Below are 24,964 nucleotides of genomic sequence, written 5' to 3'. Positions count from 1 at the left end.
TGACATAAATTATTATTAATACTGAAAAATAGCCAGTTATGTTATTAAAAATAGCATAGAAATTGGTATTTTGACCCAAAAATGGGCTTTCATAAGCATCTTTATTTTTAAATATCTTAGATATTGTACCTTACCAAAAGAATAAAATATTTTCTCAGTATAGGATTTATTTAAATCATATGAATAAATGAAACTAGATAATTTTTAGAAATAAGAAAAATCTTCACATAGATGGATGATTAGTACTAAGATACTTGTTTACTTTTCCCATCTGCAGTTCTGGTCAGAAATGCTAACTTCAAAGAATACATTCTAGTGATTTAGATTTAGAATGTTGCTAACTCACCACATAAGAAAAAATTATCTGGAATTTTTTTTTATTTCTTTTGTTTTCCCATTTCAGGCCTTAGAAAGTGAATTTGTCTCCTGCCAACTCCATCAGTGGATTGATCTTATTTTTGGCTACAAACAAAGAGGACCAGAAGCAGTCCGTGCCCTGAATGTTTTTCACTACCTAACATATGAAGGCTCTGTGAACCTGGATAGTATCACTGATCCAATACTCAGGGAGGTAGGTGTTAAATATGATATTATTCTAAATTTTTATGACATCTCTAAAACGTGAATTTGACTTAGCTTCTTTTTAGAATAAATTTCCCAGTGACATGGCTTTATACAAAACACTGAATTTCAGCCCTTGACAAATGTGAAAAAATGAATGTGTTATATGTCTGAAATAAACAATGAGGTCAGTATGTTGTTGTTTTCTCAGAATTTCTGACATACATCAGATGGTACATTTCAGCATATTGTATTCACTTTCTTTTACTTTCCAGTGTATTCTGGAAGATGAATTAAGCATTTATTACATATGTTATTCATAAAACTTAATATGAACATTTAAATATAAATATTTCATATGAAAATATGGTCCTACAGTTTTAAGATAGAAAAGTAAAATTAAAACATTCTAGACAATACAGCAAAAATTTTTGAATAACATGGAAAAATTCCTTGGCAGATGTTTTATTTTTCAATACATTCACATCATGAAATGTTTATAATTGTAAAATGGATTTATACATATATATAGTATATTTTAGGGAAATTATTAATATAAAACATTATTGAAATCACTATAACAATACATAAAAGATTTTTTAAATGGGTGAAAACTGTGAAGATGCAGCAGCTGCTAGATCAGTGTTGCTGCAACAAAACTGGACTCCCAGTGTTCCATTCCTAGAGATAGCTTCCATCTGCTGAATGCAAAATGTTTATATACTGCAAGAATATGGAATTTTTTTTAATCTCAAGGTTGAAAAAAATTATTGATTTAGAAATTAATCACTACTGAAGGAACATTTATATCCATACAGGTTATTTCTTATCTTTTTTCTTTTAAAAATCCATTTATTTTGAATAGTTGGGAACAGAGAAAAGTAGAAGAACTTCATAAGTATCAGACCCTTAAGCTAACTATTCAGAGAACACATTGTAAGTATGTAATTAGGGGCAATATTGTACAAAATTACATTCATAAAAAAATAGAATTTTTCCCTGAAGCAAAGCTGAGAAGCCAAGTACTAAACAAGTAAAAATTAGGAAATTGCTTTGTTTACCAGCATACCTGATGTAGTGTTCCAATTGTATACAAGCCTGTAACCAGATTTTCAGAGACAAAAGCCTAAGTGTGTAAATCATGCCTTGAATGGCATAGTTTGTACTTGTTACATATTTGAACTTTCATTCTATTGTGGTCTTATGTATGACATTTAATTGATTTCCAACAAGTTAAAAGGAAAGAAAATTTTATATTTCTATTCTAACACTGAAGTGAAAATATTCTTTGATTTAAAATAAGCATATTTTGTTTAAGATTAAGTATAGTAAGTATATTTCTGGTATCCTCATCTCTCAACTGTGATTTCATAGGCATGGAGGAAGCTCCCACTAAGCAAACTCTCCACCAGTGAAGATCAGCAACTATTCTGGAATTTACAGTTTAATATATGACTGAGTTCCTGAGACACTAAAAGTCTTGTTTAAGATCACATTGCTAATATAGACAATTCTTGCTTTACATAAATTTGCATTATAAAAATTCAATTTTACCTAAAGAATTCTGAAAGAAATATACCTTCCAAAAAAAAATTTACTGTGCAGTTCATACTCCCTCCCTTCTTCTTGCTCTCTCTCTCTTTTCCTCTTCTCATTTCCCATTTCCCTGTCTACTTCTCTCCCTCCCTCTCCTCTTGTTTCCCTTTCTCCCTCCATCTGTTCTCTGTCTCTGCTTCTGCCCCTCCCCTCCCCTGGTCTCCCACTTCCCATGCAAAATAAAACAAAGCCCCAAAAAAAGACAAACTAAAAACCCTCCAAATAAAAGTAGGGGCTTGGTTTGAGATCTCTGAAGCCAAAAGAGGAGATCTTGAGGAGACCACCCACCCACTTCCAAGTCTAGCTCCATATGACTATCTTCCAACCTTTCTTGCCTGCATGGGTACTATATGCCTGTCCCTGCCTTTATTTGATCAATTCTCTCCTGAGTCCATATTCTGACCTTAGCTCTGGTGTTCCTCCTGCTTTCTCTTCTCTGTCTCCAGCCTCCACATATCCTTGAACTGTGTGTCAGCCCCCTCCTCCTGTAGACCCCTAGTCCATCTTTTACCTCCCTACTTCCCTTTCCCATCCCTGGGCAAATTCACATTACAAAATTGCTGTATGTGGAGATTTGCAGATAGTGCACATGAAAAGCTTTCTGTATATCAGAGGCAGAATCAAACCCAGATCTCCCTGCTACTGAAGCCAGCTATCCGTTCTCCATGAGACTTTAATGTGTATTGATATTTATGGAATCTGAAAAACTGCAGCAGATCATTATTGTGATGAAGAATAAACTGATTTAGGTTAATACAATGACGAATTTGATTCTAAAGAACTGGTGATGAAATATGACTTTAGAAGAGAAGTGATGGATTATGGGTGTAGAATGAGGCATGTGTTGTTATTTACCAGGTATTTGTTCCTTTTACTTTTTTGTTATAAAGGAGTATGAGGGAGGAGCAGAATAACAGCAAATGACAATGATATTAAAAAAGGAAACCTAAAGTATCAATAAAACGTAAAAAAATTAAACTGATTTGTATAAGGATGGATAATAGTCCTATCCACCACTCAACTTGGGCAAGTTGTTTCCTCAAGTGTAAGATGAAGTTGGAGTAACTGAAATCAAAAGTCTTGTCCTAAATCTGTGTACCTGTGATCTGAGCTATGTGATATCTAGTAAAAAAATTCATAAAATTAGTGCTTTTCGATCAGGAGACTTGTCATAAGTGATTTCTAGCCAAAAATGCTTGCTTATCATAGATAGATAGCCAAAACAGTCTGCTAACTTGTTTGGTGACTACTCCAGGTAACTTAACAGGTGACTAACTAAAACATGACTGGTTCTTTGTATTAATTATGGTAAACATAGTTGCCCATGCTTCATATAGCTTTATTCTGAAATGTTTCTACTTGCCCCTTTTTCTTCCCATGTACAAACATGAACATCAAATTATTTTTAGGATAGGATTATAGGTATCCTAAGGAGCCCCAAGAAGTATTAGGCATAACTCTCTAAAATCACTTGCAGTATTATTCTATTTATCTTACTCCAAAAATGTCAAATATTTGAAAGGCATATTTAAAATTTGCCCATGTAATTCTTTTTCCCCTAAATAAGCCAATATAGGTCCTAGTATGTACTCCAGAGATGTTCACTTGGACCCTAAATTAAAAGTAAAAACAAATTGCTTAAAAAAGAAATTCTATCTCCTAAAATCACTAGAACTTCACTGTAGTTCTAAATTAGGAAATGGTCCCTCCTGGCTAAATGTACCTTTCAAGCTCCTTATTTCCACAAAATAATTTTGCATTTGTTACAGTTAAGGCTCCTGTTTCTTAAAATATACATTGGTATACCAGCAGGTAGAGAGGAGTTAATTCATCTCCTAGAGTGCCAAAATAAGATTAGAACTTTTAAGATATCATCTGAATTCACTAACTTCCTCTTAAAATGATAAATTAATTTTCCCCCATATTTTTAATCATAGTATCTTTTTAAATTTGCCTTTTCAAAATTACTATAATCGCTAGTCTTTTAGCAAATAGTCTGCTTTTTTTTTTTTTTTTTGGTAGATCTTATAATTTTATGGTTTTAAACTTTAGTTACCTTGAAGGAGACAATAGTTTAGGGGTTAGGTCTAAAATGACTCTATATTTCTAATTTGTGTGTATGTGTTTGTGCATTTGGTTTCTTTTTGTTAAAACATACACATAACTTTGAGCTTTGAAATGAATGGTAAAACTTGAAGAGCAGCCTAAGGTTATTGATTCATTCTTCTTTGACAGGTGAAATCATGGTAACAGCACTAACCACAGCAATTATGGCATTAAAATGTCAAAAAATTAGAGGTCAGAATAACAGATAATTTTCTTTCCTATGTCAGATTAAAAATTGACACTTTGACAGCATAGGATCTCTGGTTGAAAAAATTATGACAGCTTAACTCATCTTGTGCTTGTAAAGCAGTAATTGATAATGAACTTTATCATGACAGCCTTCTCCCGTGGAGAAACATGACAGAACAGTCCTAGTACAAAGCCAGTATGTCTTTCCTCAATATGTAAACACCAAATATAGTGGATATTTGATGATATTTCAAATTATCTTAGCTCTTGATTTACATCATAATCTGGACTTTTTTTTCCCATGGATGAGCTAAAGTATTGGATGAGTTTAAGTAAAGTTTAGAATGTTAATACTTAAAAAATCATTGAGAATATCACATTCAATTTTGTCCCATCTTATTTATTATATTCTATTCTTTGCTTTGCATATTAAGGTGTACTCTCACCTCTATACCTAATTAGTGGCAAGGCTGGAACAAAAACTAAGGCCATCTTACCTCTAAGCTAGTATTTTTTTTTTTGTACTACGTTTTTTATACAATACTTTATTGAAAAAATTATGCTATTTTTACATATTTGAGCTTTAATCCTTTAATGGGATGGCATTGGCATGCGAACTTCATCCATGAAAGTTGTCCTTCTGCCTTTTGAGAGATAACATAGTTTAAAAGTAGGCATCCTGCAATTAATATGATGAACTTTGTTAAAGACAGACTAAATCTTCTCCTATGAGAGATTGTCAGTTTATTGCCAGACCATACCAAATAATTAAACTATAGTGAATATGATCTTAAAACTATTTAATAAATCATAAGTATTTTATAATTTTTCACTGCTTCATCATTTTTTACATTGCTGTGCCCTAAATAGCAGAATATAAAAATGCTGATTATAGATTTCAAAAAAGGCATACAATCTATATAAACTGGTTTTTACTATTTGTACTTTCATTTTAACAATGAAAAAAATACTTTTAAATGATTGTTTACATTGATAATCATAGAAATACTTATATCAATCATATTATCTCATAGACCAGATAATATGTGTGTGTCTAAAAAACATAAGTTTAAGTGACTATAAAATAGCTTTGTTTTCATGATAACCAGTCAAAAACATTGATCCATTAAAAATAACCACATTGGTTGTTCAATCATATCAGCTAAAGCATTTATTTGATTGACTTAAAATTTTTTTCAAGCATTTTTGTAGCACTATATAAAATCAGCTTAACTAAGCCATTTCGGTCGCATACTTGCACACATTTTTATCAAAACTTTCATTATGCCTAGGTTCTGAACAGTCATATTATGCAGAATACTTAGGCAAACCTATAGTTTATGTGGCCAAAATGAAAAATGATTAAAGTGACTATTGTTTAACAATTCCTAAAAGCTAATCCTATAATGTAGTTTTGCTAGCAGCCACAGAAATATATGGTTGATGAAAAATATCTGGTGTAGAGCTGTTTTTTAAACTCAGAGTGCAATCTTGATCATATTTAAGTAATATAAAGTCATTAAAATATGTTCTTTTAGCCTATTTTTCTGTTACTGATTTTCTGGGTTTTACTTTTCTAGATTATATTTTCTTCTTTTATCTCTTTCTTTGATCTGACAAGAATAACAAAGCATCCCTTTGGATCTCTTATAGTGAAAATATGCCCACAGGACACAGAATAGATCACATCAGTTTTCACTTTATTTTCTTACTGAAATATTCCTTGCTACTACAGAGAACTGACATGATGTGGCTGTCAAGAACCAACAAAACATATATGTCTTTTGGACAAGATCTAGAATCTTGGTCTTTCTTGATGGTTGAATCCAAAATTTATGAGAAAAAAATTAATATATTTTATCATTCTGGTTTTCATAAAGACTTCTGGTGATAGCTTCTAGAATTTGTTTGTTTTGATGTTTATTACTTACTCTAGCTTTTGTCCTTTTTTTCCCCTTGCCTAGTGGTGGTAGAGTTTGGGTTTTTGTTTTTTTCCCCATTTCTGATTTCTTTGATCTGACAAAGGATTTCAAAACCACCCTTCTAGATCTACTTGAATAAATCATACCCACAATACTGCATATTTACAAATTCATGGGGGCCTTCTTGTCTCCACATATGGGATGGAAGATATGCTTCTCCAGGGAAGTAATTTCATGAAGAGATTATAACCAGTCAAAAACATTGATCCATTAAAAATAACCACATTGGTTGTTCAGTCATTTAGCTAAAGCAATCATTTGATTGACTTTGATGACAAAATAGTTGATAAGGATTTCCAAAAGTCTTGAGTTTGTTTCTGTAATAATTATAATAATGAGAATTTTCTTGAAATAAAAGCCTTAATAAATTCAAAAGCAAAAATCATAATGAAAATAATAATCAAAATCTGGAATTAAATTGAGATTCTCTTGAATTTCATAAGAATTATTAAAAAAAAAAAAAAAAGAATATGACCCTTGACGTTAGGCTGGAAAAGACTTTAGAGATCTGGTAGTCTATATAATTCTTATTATTTATGATAAAACTTGGAGGACCAAGATGTCATCCTTCAATCTGAGAATAGAATTAATATCAAATAAAAATGGCATCAAATTTATTTTGATTAATGAATAAAATTTTAGTTGATTTAGTTTAGTTATGTTTTCCCCTAGTAATAAGAATAGTTCTTAGCTAATTCAAGCTCATCAGTTGTCTGCCTTTTAGTATAAAAGCATAAATAAATAATGTAGATATCCCAAGAATAATGTATGTCATTTATATGAGATATACTTTTCTTTATCTACATGCTATTTTTATTGTGTGGTGTTGAAATGTGCTAATTATTGATTTTCAGAAATTAACAGTATACAATTTAACATGCATTTAAAGTCATATTTTACTCAAGGGAAGCCTGCTGATTGTAACAGAAATAGCTGGAAAGGATTTCCTTTTCTTCTATTAACATAGATTTCAGCTATATTACATCCGTTATTACCTCAGCATAAATTAACAATTATTCAAAACACATTGTATTGCCTCAATTTGTTGAAGCAGATATTACTCAATCTAAGTACCTAGCCATTTCAGTTAAAGATGTTCAAGGCTTGTTTTTTAAAGGTTTTAAACATATTGATAATGTGCCTGCTTAAAGCCATTTTTGAAGTCTGTACAGTATATCTAAATTATGGTTTTCCATTTATGTCAAGAATAGAGAGGAACATTTTAAAGCATGTCCTGTTGCCTATAACCAAACCTAATTATTTCCTTAAAATGAAAATTCAATTTTAAAAAGTACATAATTTTGATTTGGAATAATTATACCACCTGCCTAAAGACTGAGTTTTTGTCTCTAAACCATAATACATATGTTTATATAAATTAAGTGCAGCTATTTTTAACCCTTTAGTGACTAGATCTTCCATGTTAACTAATTTTTTTAATGTGTATATAAGGAAGAAAGGTTACTTTTTCTTTGTTACACATAATTCATGTCTGCAATAGGCTCAGCTATACAAATCCTGAGACAGTAAGGACAGGTCTCATTTAAACTTGAACTGTTACAACACCCAGAATGTGTCAGAGAAGACTGCCTTTTACATGTGCATTTGTGACAGTAAGCTACACGAGGGCAGGGATTGTATGTTATGCAAACAGAACATAAATAAAATATTGCTGAATGCATAACTGGTATTTAAAAAAAAAAAACCAAGAAGGTATTAAGTAAAGAATGAGTAGCACTATTCTGCCTTTATGCTACTCACCCTCCCTGGCCTAATGAGTAAATTCAGAGCTTCTGGTCTCAGTGTGAGTCACCAAATTTATGCCTTAATTCTTTTCTTGAAGATTAACATGAATGGATAAGAGACATTACAGCTTCTTTCACGGGCCTATACGTGTGCTTTTTTTTTTTTTTTAATCACTCAGGCAAACTAAAAGTTCTATAATACTGGACCTGGAATCAAAACCTCTTTCTGAGGTCAAATATAACCTCAAAAACTTACTAGCTGTATGAATCTTGGCAAGTCACTTCACCCTGTTTGTCTCAGTTTCTTTATTTGTAAAATGAGCTGGAGAAGGAAATATCAAACCCCTGTAGTATCTTTGCCAGAAAAACCCCAAATGAAATAAGACTAGGACGTGACTAAAAAATAATTGAACAGCAACACATTCAGTCTTCAAACACAAAGGCAACTTATTAAAAACCTTCACATAATCAGTGAAATCAGTCTTATCTTCCTCTTTCCACCAAAATGTTTCTCATATTCTAATTTGTATATAATTTAATGTTTACAGAGCAAAAAATAATCAAATAGGAACATTTGCCTGATTTACTTTGCTTTTATTTTTCTAGCATTAAAAATATCACATGTGATCTTGCCTTATTATAATAATAAATTTAAATAATTTAATATTATTATGTCATTAATATATGCATAATTGTCATATACAATATGTTAATAATAGATAAATAATATAATTGATTAATTTAAATAATAAATTTAAATAAAATAAAAGTCAAAATGTTATTACTTAAAGTACTTTAAAATCTAGTAGTCTTTTGCATCTTTTTCTTTCTATTGAGCATTGTCTTAAAAAATATAACAAAATACAGTATAAGTGGTATACAGTATAAGTGGCCTTTTTCACCTGAAGAAATAAATTTTCTAGGAATTGAATTCTTTATCTCAATCTACATAAGAAAGAAAAAATATTGGTCAAGTATTATATAACAAAGATACTCAAACGTTTTCTGTGGTTTGTCTTATGGAGTTACCAACATGATACTCAAAAACTTAGGTAAAAAATTAAATATTTGCCAACAGAAAACCAATATGATTTTTTTTCTTATTAGTTTTTTCATTGATCAATTATGTTCATACTTTGTCAGCCCAATATATTATACTGCATTAAGAGAAATCGCCTGTTTCATTCATGTGTGCTAATTTTTCTCATTCAAATTTATTTTTTATTAATTTTATCAAAAAAAACCTACCTTCTCTCTCAACACTGTCTCCCCAAATGAAAAAGAAAGAAAAACAAAACCCTATAATAAATATGTATAGTCAAGCAAAGCATTTCCTTATTGGCCATATCAAAAAAAAAAAAAAAAGTATATCTCATTTTGCACTAAGCCTTTCATGAAACTCTCTCTAAAGAGGTAGGTGGCATGTTGAAACCAAATTTAAATGCTTTTATGGCTCAAGTTTAGGAAAGAATGAATTAAATTAGCCACTTGTTGGCCATAATTATTATATTAAACTTTGGATTTTATCCATCCTTTTTTTTTTTGCTAAGCATTATCTGCTTGATTGTCTGAAAAGTAATGTTTTGGAAAAGAGTATGGGGAAGAAGAACAAGTATCAAATTGTAAAGCCATCATAGAAAAATATCTCTAGGTTAAGTTCAAAAGCAAGGTTAAAGAGTCATTTGGGAATTTCCTATTCTAAATCTCCATGAAAAATATGTTAATAGTGCCCCACCAGACACAAAGGGAAAATAAGGATAGTATTAGGTACTTATATTTATATAGCTAATTTTTTAAAAACTCTAGAATAAGAATTTGTATACTTAATTTTTTCCTATCATTTTTTTTTTCTAGAAGCAAAATCTTATCTAAATATAGGGTCAATCTGTAATGTTTTGTTTTTTATATGACAATAAAGAAGTGAAGGTATGATTTCATTGATAAAAACTCCTGGGTACCTTTTCTGCAACTTATAATCTTAGTTAACTAAAGTACTCAGAGACTTAAATGATATGACCAATTACATAGGCAGCATATGTCTGTCCAGGTCAGGACTTGAACCCATATTCTCCTAAACTTCAAGACCAGCTCTCTATTCACTACATCATGCTTCCTCTCCAGGTTTTTCTAATTCCTATATTTAGTCATACCAATAGGAATGTGCACATTTCACTTCCTCCAGGGAGAATAATACTGTGATATTGTTTTGTAACTATATTTTGATCAAGAGAAAAATATGGTTAGTTGGGGGTTTGGAGGCATTATAGAAGGGGAGAAAAAGAGAAAGAAAGATACAAGAAAGAAAGGAAGAAGTGCCTTTATAAAGAGCTTTACATGAATTATTTAATTTGAATCTCACAAAAACCCAGTAAGGTAGATATTACTGCGATGATGATGATGATGATACAAAATATTAGGAAACTGAGACCAAGGAGGTAAAGGAACTTACATGACATAGAGCTCTTTATTGTTGTTTAGTCTTTTTCAATGGGGTCCAACTCTTCATGACTCCATTTGGGGTTTTCTTGGTAAGGATACTGGAGTAGTTTACCATTTTCTTTTCCAGCTCATTTTACAAATGAGGAAACTTGAGTTAAATGACTTGCCCAGGATCATATATCCACTTTTCCAAGAGGAACAGTTTTTAATCATTGAAATATTCCTTTAATTTAGAGATCTACATGTACCATTGGTGGAGATATGTATTGAGCAGCCTACTCTCTTCATCTATTCTTTCTATACCTAATAATTCATTTCTGAGGTGGGTTCCCCAGTATAACTATTCTTTCTTTACTCTGGGAAGCTGGAACAAACAATCTATAATTCTTTTCCTTTTTTTCTTTCTTTTTATTTTTTAAAGCTTCAAGCCCCAGACAAAGAAAGTACTTTGACATATACCCTCAGGTCTAAATCTCTCCCTTACCTCTCCTGGAATGCTTCAACCTCAATCATCACTTCCTTACTGCAGTCCCAGTAAGCACACTCAAACAAACAAATGTCTGTTGTTAACTATACATAAAGACAGTAAATGTTTAAAATAGAGAAAAACAAATACACTTTTAAGAAATGTATTTTTCTCTGTGTCCAAGAGAAAAGACTTTAGACTTCCATGAAGGATACTGATAAAAGAAAGGAAATGACAAATAATAAAAAAAATTACTGTCAAGAAGGATGTATTAAGGCATTTGAACTCAAGAGAGTGTTTAATAACCAAGAATCTATCCTCATGCTTCTAATAATACAGCATCTGTCCATAAGCCCCTTACATTCCCTCTGCTCACACACTCTCATTCCTAAAGACCCGGTAATGACTCTTCATGGTGGGAAGACCCCAAGAAACTGGGTGGAACTGGAAGAGTAGGATTTCAAATAGAGGCAGACACTAGAAAGAATCTACACATCTCACTAGAGCTAGGTTAATCCACTAAATTCATTTAAACTGCCTTTCTTTCTAGCTGTTCTACTACCACTACCATCTTTTTTTTTTTTTTAATTTAAATTTTATTTTATTTAATAATAACTTTGTATTGACAGAATCCATGCCAGGGTAATTTTTTACAACATTATCCCTTGCATTCGCTTATGTTTAATTTTTTTCCCCTCCCTCCCTCCACCCCCACCCCCTAAGATGGCAAGCAGTCCTATATATGTTAAATATGTTGCAGTATATCCTAGATACAATACATATTTGTAGAACCGAACAGTTCTCTTGTTGCATAGGGAGAATTGGATTCAGAAGGTAAAAATAACTTGGGAAGAAAATCAAAAATGCAAATAGTTCACATTCGTTTCCCAGTGTTCGTTCTTTGGGTGTAGCTGTTTCTGTCCATCATTTATCCATTGAAACTCAGTTAGGTCTCTTTGTCATAGAAATCCACTTCCATCAGAATACATCCTCATACAATATCGTTGTCGAAGTGTATAATGATCTCCTGGTTCTGCTCATCTCACTTAGCATCAGTCCATGTAGGTCTCTCCAAGCCTCTCTGTATTCATCCTGCTGGTCATACCTTACAGAGCAATAATATTCCGTAACATTCATATACCACAATTTACCCAGCCATTCTCCAATTGATGGGCATCCTTTCATTTTCCAGCTTCTAGCCACTACAAACAGGGCTGCCACAAACATTTTGGCACATACAGGTCCCTTTCCCTTTTTTAGTATCTCTTTGGGGTATAAGCCCAATAGAAACACTGCTGGATCAAAGGGTGTGCACAGTTTGATAACTTTTTAGGCATAATTCCAGATTGCTCTCCAGAATGGTTGGATTCATTCACAACTCCACCAACAATGCATCAGTGTCTGCATTTTCCCGCATCCCCTCCAACATTCATCATTATTTTTTCCTGTCATCTTAGCCAATCTGACAGGTGTGTAGTGATATCTCAGAGTTGTCTTAATTTGCATTTCTCTGATCAATAGTGATTTGGAACACTCTTTCATGTGAGTGGTAATAGTTTGAATTTCATCATCTGAAAACTGTCTGTTCATATCCTTTGACCATTTATCAATTGGAGAATGGCTTGATTTTTTATAAATTTGAGTCAGTTCTCTATATATTTTGGAAATGAGGCCTTTATCAGAACCTTTAATTGTAAAGATGTTTTCCCAGTTTGTTGCTTCCCTACTAATCTTGTTTGCATCCGCTCTGTTTGTACAAAGGCTTTTCAATTTGATATAATCAAAATTTTCTATTTTGTGATCACTAATGGTCTCTAGTTCATCTTTGGTCACAAATTTCTTTCTCCTCCACAAGTCTGAGAGATAAACTATCCTATGTTCCTCTAATTTATTTATAATCTCGTTCTTTATGCCTAGGTCATGGACCCATTTTGATCTTATCTTGGTATGTGGTGTTAAGTGTACCACTACCATCTTAATACTATCCGGGAAAATGGTCATTTATTGCTTGGCCACTAGCATTGCTTCTTTCTGAATCAAAGGATTTGATTGGATTCATAAAGGGGATACCGAACATGGCCACATTTTTTTAATGTTAAATTAACACCTCATTGTGGTCCTCTTGTTTTCTGTGATTATATCCTGAGTTTTTAAGATCAATTCCCTTTTAGACATATTATAGCTAGAAAAAGAAATAAGATCCAAATATATGAAAAACATTTAAACTGAAAGTGATTTCATTTTAATTCATGTTTTATAATATGTTCTTTTATATTTGCATTTTTGGAACATCTTGAATAAAAATTTTAACTAATAGCATATTAGAACATACTTCAATCCTGTAGGTTCACACTAGTTGCATCTTGCTGATCATCTCCTGACATTTCATGGTAGATAAATGCAAATAGATACACATAAATATTACATAATAGAAAAACAGATTTGTAGCTCAATTTTGTCAAAAGTAATAAAGGTTTACCACTATAAAATGTGTGTGTGTGTGTGTGTGTGTGTGTGTGTGTGTATGCTGTGTTTTGGGTTTTTTTTTTGTTTTGTTTTTCATTTTTGCATTTAAGTGTTAAATATATATAAAATTGTCATGTGCCTGGCAGAGAACATCAGGAAGGATTCAAAATGTGTAAAAAAAAAAAAAAAGATTCCATTTCAAGAAATGTGTAAGTATATAGCATATGGAATAATAGAAGACATTGTATTACTAACGATCCATCTTTGCTTCCTTATAGGTTTTCTTTTATTCTTTGCTATAAGCAAAAAAATTTTTAAAGTAAACTGATATTATTAGTACATAATAATATCTCAAGTTTTATATCTTTCAAAGAGTTGCCAATCACATGTCCAGCAAGCACAATGTTTGGGAACTATCAGTTGTGTTCATTGGGTAAAAATTGAGAATATTAAGAATTCATATTCTTGTTATGTAAAACTCAACCCAGTAGGATACTACTGAGGAGGAGTGAACTAATCCAGATTAGAAATGAAACGGGTCAGACCTGTACATGTCAGTAATGGGATTGGCCCATGGGTACCTGCAAGACAGACCCAATGAGCAAGATAGGAAGACCCAGTCTCAAAAAAATTACCCCAAGATGTCCAGAAAGGGATTTTATAAATTTTTTCTGATATAACTTTTCAGAACAGATTTTTTATTTTAATACTAAAATGAAAGTTTGCTGTTATTTAAGCACCCTCATGAAGTATTCAGATGACTATTCTTTTATGCCTTACATAATATTTCTTTTCTATATCCTTCCAAAATTCCTTTTGGAACAGAAATTCTTTTTTTTTTAATTTTTAATAACTTTTTATTTACAAGTTATATGCATGGGTAATTTTACAGCATTGACAATTGCCAGCCTTTTGTTCCAATTTTTCCCCTCCTTCCCTCTTTACCCCCCCTTCCCCCCAGATAGTAGGATGACCAATACATGTTAAATATATTAAAGTATAAATTAAATACAAAATAAGTATACATGTCCAAACAGTTATTTTGCTGTACAAAAAGAATCGGACTCTGAAATAGTGTACAATTAGCCTGTGAAGGAAATAAAAAAAAAAAAATGCAGGTGGGCAAAAATATAGGGATTGGGAATTCTATGTAATAGTTCATAGTCATCTCCCAGATTTCTTTCCCTGTGTGTAGCTGGTTCAGTTCATTACTGCTCTATTAGAACTGATTTGGTTTATCTCATTGCTGAAGATGGCCACGTCCATCAGAATTGATCATCATATAGTATTGTTGTTGCAGTATATAATGATCTCCTGGCCCTGCTCGTTTCACTCAACAGCAGTTCGTGTAAGTCTCTCCAGGCCTTTCTGAAATCATCCTGCTGGTCATTTCTTACCGAACAATAATATTCTATAATATTCATATACCACAATTTACCCAGTCATTCTCCAATTGATGGGCATCCACTCAGTTTCCAGTTTCTGGCCAATACAAAGAGATCTGCCACAAACATTCATGCACATACAGGTCCCTTTCCCTTCTTTAAAATCTCTTTGGGGTATAAGCCCAGTAGTAACACTGCTGGATCAAAGGGTATGCACAGTTTGATAACTTTTTGAGCATAGTGGAACAGGAATTCTTAATACTTTTATGTCTTGAATTAGGTAAAGCCTATGAACTCCTCAGAATAATGGTTTTAAATGTATAAAATAAAAAACAGAATTACAATGGAAACCAAGAACATTGAAGTATGGTTGTGAGGGTTGAAGTATGTGCCTGTGTGTGGACATGTTGAAGGGGGTCTTACTTAGGTTAAGAACTCTTGCTTTGGAGGATCTACACAGCATGTGAGAGGCTTCTGTTTGGTCTTTTAGGATTTTATGCATTCATAAAATCTCTCATCTAGAAGGCACTCTAAATCCCATTTAGTCCAACGTGTGCTTGAATTAGAGTCTCCTCTACAGTTCTGAAGACAGTGGTCATCCGGCTGCACTTGAAAACCACTGTTAAGCATAATACCTTTTCCCTTTACCAGTCCATTCCACATTTAAATGGCTCTCTGTGTTTGCCTATATGTCAATCCTGAGTATTTCTTTTTCCAGTTCCATCCTTGGCTCCCAAGTCTGCTCTTTGAGGCCAAGCAGAACAAGTCATCATTATTTTATCCTTTTCGGATTCTTCAATTATCATGCCTTTTATTTTCCAGCAAATAAGGTACAAATAGAGTTCATTGTTGAGTAGTAATATGATCAGTTTTATATTTCAGGAAAATCACTTGAGCAACTTTGTGGTCAGCTAGCATCTGTGCAACACCTTTTCTGTACCAGGCACTATGCTAAACATTGAGGATATAAAGAAAGACAAAAGGCAGTCCCTGCCTTCTGGGAGCTTAAAGACCAGTGGCCTTGGGTGGGGCTCAATCACAAGCCCTTTAGGGATTTTCTTAGTGGAGACACTGGAGTGAGTAGTCATTTCTGCTTCCAGCCCATCTTACAGAGAAATTGAGGCAGATAGGGTAAGGTAACTTGCCCTAGGTCGTATAGCTTAGTAAGGGCCTGAGGCAGGCCACATTTGAACTCAGGAAGATGAGTCTTCTTGACTTCAAGCTGCACACACTATTCATTGCACTATCTATGTTCCACTTTGGGATATGTAATAAACTATTTTCAGAGTGTTAATTTTGTCGGTGTCAGTGGAGTAGTTACATGTCCTATAAGCAATTTAAGATAGTAGACTGAAAAGCTAAAGCTTAATGTGGGAGAACATATACCTGAGAACAGAAAGAACAAGGTTCTTCGAGGTCATGCTCACATTCACTTCAAAACTTAGCAAATTTATGGTTTTATCAGTGTAGGTCCTTTGCCCTGACATAGATTTCAATTCTTCTATGACTTAAGAGATCTTCATGAGTTATGACAAAAAAAAAATAATAATTCATTACTTTTTGGTCAGTCTCATGATGAGTCTTTCTCAGCTTACCTAAGTTGGTCCTTAGACAATAGATATGTAGTCTTTCTTTTCTTTTTTTTTTTTTTTTAAATAACTTTTTATTGACAGAACCCATGCCAGGGTAATTTTTTACAATATTATCCCTTGCACTTGCTTCTGTTCTGATTTTTCCCCTCCCTCCCTCCACCCCTCCCCCAGATAGCAAGCAGTCCTTTACATGTTAAATAGATTACAGTATATCCTAGATACAATATATATGTGCAGAACTGAACAGTTCTCTTATTGCACAAGAAGAATTGGATTCAGAAGGTAGAAATAACCCAGGAAGAAAAACAAAAATGCAAGCAGTTTATATTTCTTTAGGTGTAGCTGCTTCTGTCCATCATTGATCAATTGAAACTGAGTTAGTTCTTCTCTTTATCGGAAAAATCCACTTCCATCAGAATACATCCTCATACAGTATCATTGTTGAAGTGTATAATGATCTCCTGGTTCTGCTCATTTCACTTAACATCAGTTCATGTAAGTCTCACCAGTCCTCTCTGTATTCATCCTGCTGGTCATTTCTTAGAACAATAATATTCCATAACATTCATATACCACAATTTACCCAGCCATTCTCCAATTGATGGGCATCCATTCAATTTCCAGTTTCTAGCCACTACAAACAGGGCTGCCACAAACATTTTGGCATATACAGGTCCCTTTCCCTTCTTTAGTAGCTCTTTGGGATATAAGCCCAGTAGTAGCACTGCTGGATCAAAGGGTATGCACAGTTTGATAACTTTTTGGGCATAATTCCAGATTGCTCTCCTGAATGGTTGGATTCATTCACAACTCCACCATGATCCCATGGACAATGCATCACTGTCCCAGTTTTCCCGCATCCCCTCCCAACATTCATCATTATTTTTTCCTGTCATCTAAGCCAATCTGACAGGTGTGTATTGGTATCTCAAAGTTGTCTTAATTTGCATTTCTTTAATCAATAGTGATTTGGAACACTCTTTCATATGAGTGTAAATAGTTTTAATTTCATCATCTGAAAATTGTTTGTTCTTATCCTTTGACCATTTATCAATTGGAGAATGGCTTGATTTCTTATAGATTAGAGTCAATTCTCTCTATATTTTGGAAATGAGGCCTTTATCAGAACCTTTAACTGTGAAGATGTTTTTCCAGTTTGTTGCTTCCCTTCTAATCTTGTTTGCATTCGTTTTGTTTGTACAAAGGCTTTTTAATTTGATATAATCAAAATTTTCTATTTTGTGATCAATAATGGTCTCTAGTTCATCTTTGGTCACAAATTTCTTTCTCCTCCACAAGTCTGAGAGATAAACTATCCTATGTTCCTCTAATTTATTTATAATCTCGTTCTTTATGCCTAGGTCATGGACCCATTTTGATCTTATCTTGGTAAATGGTGTTGTGTGAGTCCATGTTATCCCAGCAGTTTTTGTCAAATAATGAATTCTTATCCCAAAAGTAAGGATCTTTGGGTTTGTCAAACACTAGTTGCTATAGTTGACAATTCTGTCTTATGAATCCAACCTATTCCACTGATCAACTAATCTATTTCTTAGCCAATACAAAATGGTTTTGGTGACTGCTGCTTTATAATATAGTTTTAGATCAGGTACAGATAAGCCACCTTTATTTGATTTTTTTGTCATTAATTCCCTTGAGATTCTCAATCACGAATTGTATTGTTATTTTTCTAGATCATTAAAATATTTTCTTGGAAGTCTGATTGGTATAGCATTAAATAAATAGATTAATTTAGGGAGTATTGTCATCTTTATTATATTCGCTCGGCCTATCCAAGAGCACTTAATATTTTTCCAATTATTTAAGTCTGACTTTATTTGTGTGGAAAGTTTTTTGTAATTTTGCTCATATAATTCCTGACTTTCCTTTGGTAGATAGATTCCCAAGTATTTTATGCTGTCAACAATTATTTTGAATGGAATTTCTCTTTGTATCTCTTGCTGTTGGATTTTGTTGGTGATGTATAAAAATGCTGAGGATTTATGGGGATTTATTTTGTATCCTGCTACTTTGCTAAAGTTATGAATTATTTCTAATAGCTTTTTAGTAGAATCTCTGGGGTTCTCTAAGTATACCGTCATATCATCTGCAAAGAGTGATAGTTTGGTTTCCTCATTGCCTATTCTAATTTCTTTAATCTCTTTCTTGACTCTTATTGCCGATGGTAGCATTTCTAATACAATATTGAATAATAATGGTGATAGTGGGCAACCTTGCTTCATTCCAGATCTCACTGGGAAAGGTTACACTTTTTCCCCATTGCATATGATGCTTACTGACGGTTTTAAATATATGCTCCAGACTATTTTAAGGAAAAGTCCACTTATTCCTATACTCTGAAGTGTTTTTATTAGGAATGGATGTTGGATTTTATCAAATGCTTTTTCTGCATCTATTGAGATGATCATATGGTTTTTATTAGTTTGGTTATTGATATAGTTGATTATGCTAATAGTTTTCCTAATATTGAACCAGCCCTGCATTCCTGGTATAAATCTTACTTGGTCATAGTGTATTATCCTGGGGATGATTTTCTGTAATCTTTTTGCTAATATTTTATTTAAGATTTTAGCATCAATATTCATTAGGGAGATTGGTCTATAATTTTCTTTCTCTGTTTTCAACCTACCTAGTTTAGGTATCAGTACCATGTCTGTGTCGTAAAATAATTAATTGTTCTTTAAATGTTTGGTAGAATTCACATGTAAATCCATTTAGTCTTGGGGATTTTTTATTAGGTTAATAGCTTGTTCTATTTCTTTTTCTAAAATATGACTGTTTAACCAATTTACTTCTTCCGCTGTTAATCTGGGCAAACTATAGTTTTGAAGGTATTCTTCCATTTCATTTAAGTTGTCAAATTTATTGGCATAAAGTTGGGCAAAATAACTCCTAATTATTGCTCTAATTTCCTCTTCGTTAGTGGCAAGTAGTCCCTTTTCATTTTTAAGACTAACAATTTGATTTTCCTCTTTAATTTTTTTAATCAGATTTACTAAGGGTTTGTCTATTTTGTTGTTTTTTCATAGAACCAACTCTTAGTTTTATTAATTCAATACTTTTTTTACTTTCAATTTTATTGACCTCTCCTTTTATTTTTAGAATTTTAAGTTTAGTGTTTGACTGGGGGGTTTTAATTTGTTCCTTTTCTAGCATTTTTAGTTGCAAGCCCAATTCATTGACCTTCTCTTTCTCTATTTTATGCAAGTAGACCTCTAAAGATATGAAATTTCCCCTTATTACTGCTTTGGCTGCATCCCACACATTTTGGTATGACATCTCATTATTGTCATTTTCTTGAATGAACTTATTAATTATGTCTATGATTTGCTGTTTCACCCAATCATTCTTTAGTATGAGATTATTTAGTTTCCAATTATTTTTTGGTCTATTTTCCCCTGGCTTTTTGTTGAATGTAATTTTCATTGCATCATGGTCTGAAAAAGATGCATTTACTATTTCTGCCTTACTGCATTTGAGTTTGAGGTTTTTATGTCCTAATATATGGTCAGTTTTTGTATAGGTTCCATAAAGTGCTGAAAAGAAAGTGTACTCCTTTCTGTCTCCATTTCGTTTTCTCCAAAGATCTAACATATCTAACTTTTCTAGTATTCTATTTACCTCTTTGACTTCTTTCCTATTTATTTTGTGGTTTGATTCATCTAATTCTGAGAGTGCAAGGTTGAGATCGCCCACTATTATAGTTTTGCTGTCTATTTCTTCTTGCAGCTCTCTTAATTTCTCTTTTAATAATTTAAATGCTACACTACTTGGTGCATATATGTTTACTATTGATATTATTTAATTATCTGTGCTACCTTTTAGCAAAATATAGTGTCCTTCCTTATCTCTTTTAATTAGATCAATTTTTGCTTTTGCTTGATCTGAGATCAGGATGGCTACCCCTGCTTTTTTGACTTCACCTGAAGCATAGTAGATTCTGCTTCAACCTTTTACCTTTAACCTGCATGTATCTCCCTGCTTCAGGTGTGTTTCCTGTAAACAACATATTGTAGGATTCTGGCTTTTAATCCATTCTGCTAACCTCTTCCTCTTGACGGGAGAGTTTACCCCATTCACATTTATGGTTAAAATTACCAATTCTGTATTACTTGCCATCTTGTCAACCCCTGTTTATGCTTTTCTCCCTTCTTTCCCCCTTACCCTCCTCAGTATTAAACTTATGAGCACCACTTGCTTCTCACAGCCGTCCCTTTTTAGTATCCCTCCCCCCTTTTTAGTATCCTTTGAGTTCCTCCCCCTATCTTACCCCTTTCCCTCCCAGTTTCCGTATTCCCTTCTGCTTAACTTATTCCTTCCCTTTTCACTTTTCCCTTCCCACTTTTCAATGAGGTGGGAGAAGTTTCACCCTAAATTGAATATGTCTAAAATTTTTCTCTTAAAGCCAATTCTGATGGCAGTAAGATACCCACTATATTCATCCCCCTTCATTCTTTCTCTCAGATATAATAAGTTTCCTTTGCCTCTTCATGAGATGTAGTACCCCCACTTTACCTTTTTTCTGGTACAATGTCCTTTCCACCTCTAGTTTCTAGAACAGGGTATACATGTATTCTTTATACATCTTTATAGCAGAAATATAGTTCCCAAGATTTCTTTTTACCTTTTTAGGTTTCTCTTGAGTTCTGTATTTGTAGATCAAACTTTTTGTTAAGTTCTTTTTTTTTTCATCAAAAATAGGTGAAATTCACTTATTTTGTTGAATGACCATCTTCTTCCCTGGAAAAAGATGCTCATTCTTGCTGGGTAAGTTATTTTTGGTTGCATACCAAGTTCCTTAGCCTTTCGGAATATCATATTCCAGGCCCTTTGATCTTTTAATGTGGATGCTGCCAGATCCTGGGTGATCCTTGTTGTGCCTCCTCTATATTCGAATTGGGTTTTTCTAGCTGCTTGCAGTATTTTTTCCTTCGTCTGAGGGTTCTGGCATTTGGCCACTATATTCCTTGGTGTTTTGATTTTAGGATCCCTTTCAGTGGGTGATCAATGAATTCTTTCAATGTCTATTTTACCCTCTGTTTCTATGACTTCTGGGCAGTTCTCTTTGATAATTTCCTGGAAAATAGTGTCCAGGCTCTTTTTTTCATCATGCTTTTCTGGGAGTCCAATGATTCTCAGATTGTCTCTCCTGGATCTGTTTTCCAGGTCTGTTGTCTTCCCCAGAAGGTATTTCACATTCTTTTCCATTGTTTGATTTTTTTGGATTTGCTTGACTGATTCTTCTTGTCTCCTCGAGTCATTCAATTCCAATTGTTCAATTCTGATTTTCAGTGAAGTATTTTCTTCACTCACTTTTTAAATCTTTTTCTAATTGTTCAATTGAGTTGTTTTGTTCTATGAAATTTTTTTTTCCATTTCATCAATTTTATTTTTTAGAGAGCTGTTTTCTGTTTCCAGTTCACTAATCCCTGTTTTTCAAGAATTTGATTTCTTTATCCACTCTGTTTTTAAATGAGTGGGATAACTTCTCCAGAGTCTCTTGCCAAGCCTCCCTCTCCTTTTCCCATTTTTCTTCCAGCTCTCTTGTGAGAGCCTTTTTAATTTCCTCCATGAGATTCATCTGTGCTGAGAAATAGATGATCTCCTCCTTTGGAGATTCACCTAGAGACACTCTGTTTTTAGTCTCCTCGGGTTTAGAGTTTGCTCTGTATCCATATAGAAGCTGTCAAGGGTTAAAGTCCTCTTCGATTTTTTGCTCATTTTGTCAGAGAAGAATCAAAGACAAACTAGCAAAGAAAAAAAGAAAAAAAAAAAAAAAACACATGGGAATCTGCTTTCTTTTTTTGGGCTGGGTGGTGTTACCGAGCTTCCTCTACAGATTGCAGGGGGAGGGCCAGCAGGGCAGCAGTGAGGCCCTAACAGGGCAGCGATGGCCTTACTGCGCCTGTGCTCTGAGACTCCAAGAGCATGCTGAAACACTGTGGGGGAGGGGTGGCCAGGTCCCGAGAGACTCCAGCTGTTCCAGGTTGTATTCTTCAACTCCATCCCCCCCCCCCAACTCCCCACTGGGTTTTTAGCTTCTCTGCTGGGCTACTTGCTGCCACCTGTAGCAAAGCTCTCCCCACAGAGGTGGCTGAGATCACACCCCACCCTCCTGCAGTCTACTCGGCTGTGCTGTTGCTGCTGCTGCCTGCCCTTAGCCTGCGCCCGATCTAAAACCGTCCCTGCCCTCGAGCAAAAACAGATCTTTCCTGGTGAATCTCAAGGATGTCTTCTCTTGGTAACTATTTGTGGGGGGGTTTTCAGTCAAGCTTTAATTCAGAGGCTTGTCATGAAATGGATTCTGAGAGAAAACGTGGCGCTTACACAGCTGTATGCCTCCTCTCCGCCATCTTGGCCAGAAATCCGATACGTAGTCTTTCAAGACAAACTTTTAATAGTCCTTCCAGATTGCAATATCTGCAATATCTTGATATGTTTCACTCACTGCTAGTATCAGTTGCTGACTAGCACTCCAATTCCATTTAGCCAATGAATATCAATTAGCTTTTTTAAAAAAGTATTTTCTTCATATATGTAGCAAGAACAGAAGTAAATATTTCCCCATAAATACTTTGGAAAACAAGGTTCGTGCCTTCAAGGAGAGTTCAGATCTACCCTCAAACATGTACTAGTTGCATAACTTTGAGAAAAGCACTTAACCTCTGTTTGCCTTAATTTCCTCAACTATAAAATGGAGCTAATAATAACACCTATTTCCCAGGATTCAAGTGGGATAACATTTGTAAAGTATTATCACAGTGCCTAGCACTTAGACACTATAAATGCTAGCTATTATTATCAATAATAATAATAAGGATGATGCTTCAGAGAAAAATATAATTTAGGGTTTTGCTTTTGAAATATTTAAAATTTATTAGCTATCTAATGCTTCAAAAATTCATTTTACCATGTGCTTGAACGTATATATAATGAAGTACTGCCTAAGAGTGTTTTTTTGTTGTTGTTGTTGTTTTTGTTTTTGTTTTTTTTTTTTAGTAAATGTTATTTGATAATAGTGAAGAACTCATATGTTGTCAGCGGAGATCCAAACAGTAGCTATATTAAAATTACTATATCCTTTTCTTTTTAACTTTTTATTGACAGAGCCCATGCCTAGGTAGTTTTTTTAACATCATCTCTTGCATTCACTTTTGTTCCAACTTCTCTCCTCCCTCCCTCCATTCCCTCCCCCAGATGGCAAGCAGTCCTATACATGTTAACCAGGTTACAGTATATCCTAGATACAATATATGTGTGCAGAACCGAACAGTTCTCTTGTTGCACAGGGAGAATTGGATTCAGAAGGTATAAATAATCCGGGAAGAAAAACAAAAATGCAAACAGTTTATATTCATTTCCCAGTGTTCTTTCTTTGGGTGTAGCTGTTTCTGTCCATCTTTGATCAATTGGAACTGAATTAGATCTTCTCTTTGTTGAAGAAATCCACTTCCATCAGAATACATCCTCAAACAGTATCGTTGTTGAGGTATATAATGATCTCCTGTTTCTGCTCATTTCACTTAGCATCAGTTCATGTAAGTCTCGCCAGTCCTCTCTGAATTCATCCTGCTGGTCATTTCTTACAGAATAATAATTATATCCTTTTTTTAAAGTCATTTTGTCAATATACACTTTGGGGTCTCATAGAAGTTATTATAATATAGAGGTTTTTATGGGTGTTAGCATTTTTTTCCTGAGGGGAAGTAGTGTGTTTCTGATTTATACTATATAATCACTATCTTTCAACTCTGTTCTTTTGGGAAATCCTAGATGTGAGCTATACTATTACTATCAGTAATTATTCCAGGGGTACCAGGGTGAAAGTTATAATAAACCAAAAAAGGTGATTAAAGGAGTCTGATCTTCAGATGCTCCTCACCCTGAACCTGGTCACCGCACAAATGGATCCAGGGCATCATGCAGTCATGGTGAAAGAGAGGGTGAAGCCCCCAGAGCCACAAACACAGGAGGAATTGTTAAGAGTTAAATGGAGAAGAAATAAAACAACAATTCTTGCCCTCAAGTTCATACTGCCGTAGCAATCGTTAGTGTAATTTCAAGTCTTCCTTTTCATGAATAAAATTAAAGCACATTTGAATTAGAAAAATGTGAAATATGCCTGCTGCTGCATATTTTTAATGAGTATAAACATAGACTTCAATCAGTATTTATTATTATAGAGCATTTTGCTACTATCAATACATTAAACTAGGTAATGGGCATTTGCTTTTTATAGAACATTCCTATCCATAAAATTACTGTTTCCTTTTTCCAAATAATTTTTAAATGTTTGTAATACAAATGAATTTAAACATATATACTCTCTTCCCCCACTCCCTTTCATTATCATAAATCTCCCACTAGTCTGCAAAATCAAATAATATTTATATAAGTAGAATTTAGTTGAGTTAGA

At 33.5% G+C, this 24,964-nt stretch overlaps 1 protein-coding gene and 1 long non-coding RNA gene across 2 annotated transcripts in view; one reads left to right on the top strand and one right to left on the bottom strand.

Annotated features, from left to right (window-relative positions):
* Positions 1–24,964, top strand: part of NBEA (neurobeachin) — a 754,131-nt gene that overhangs the window by 687,949 nt on the left and 41,218 nt on the right. Inside the window, exon 48 of the mRNA XM_051986470.1 lies at positions 404–571. Within this exon, the coding sequence (XP_051842430.1) occupies positions 404–571 (168 nt within the window). The remainder of the gene's footprint in view (positions 1–403; positions 572–24,964) is intronic.
* LOC127554675 (uncharacterized) overlaps positions 1–24,964 on the bottom strand; it is a 180,776-nt gene that overhangs the window by 134,433 nt on the left and 21,379 nt on the right. The window lies entirely within an intron of this gene.

This window comes from Antechinus flavipes, chromosome 3 (assembly GCF_016432865.1).
Source record: "Antechinus flavipes isolate AdamAnt ecotype Samford, QLD, Australia chromosome 3, AdamAnt_v2, whole genome shotgun sequence".
In the NCBI taxonomy this organism is placed as follows: Eukaryota; Metazoa; Chordata; class Mammalia; order Dasyuromorphia; family Dasyuridae; genus Antechinus; species Antechinus flavipes.
This window is presented reverse-complemented; position numbering and strand designations above follow the sequence as displayed.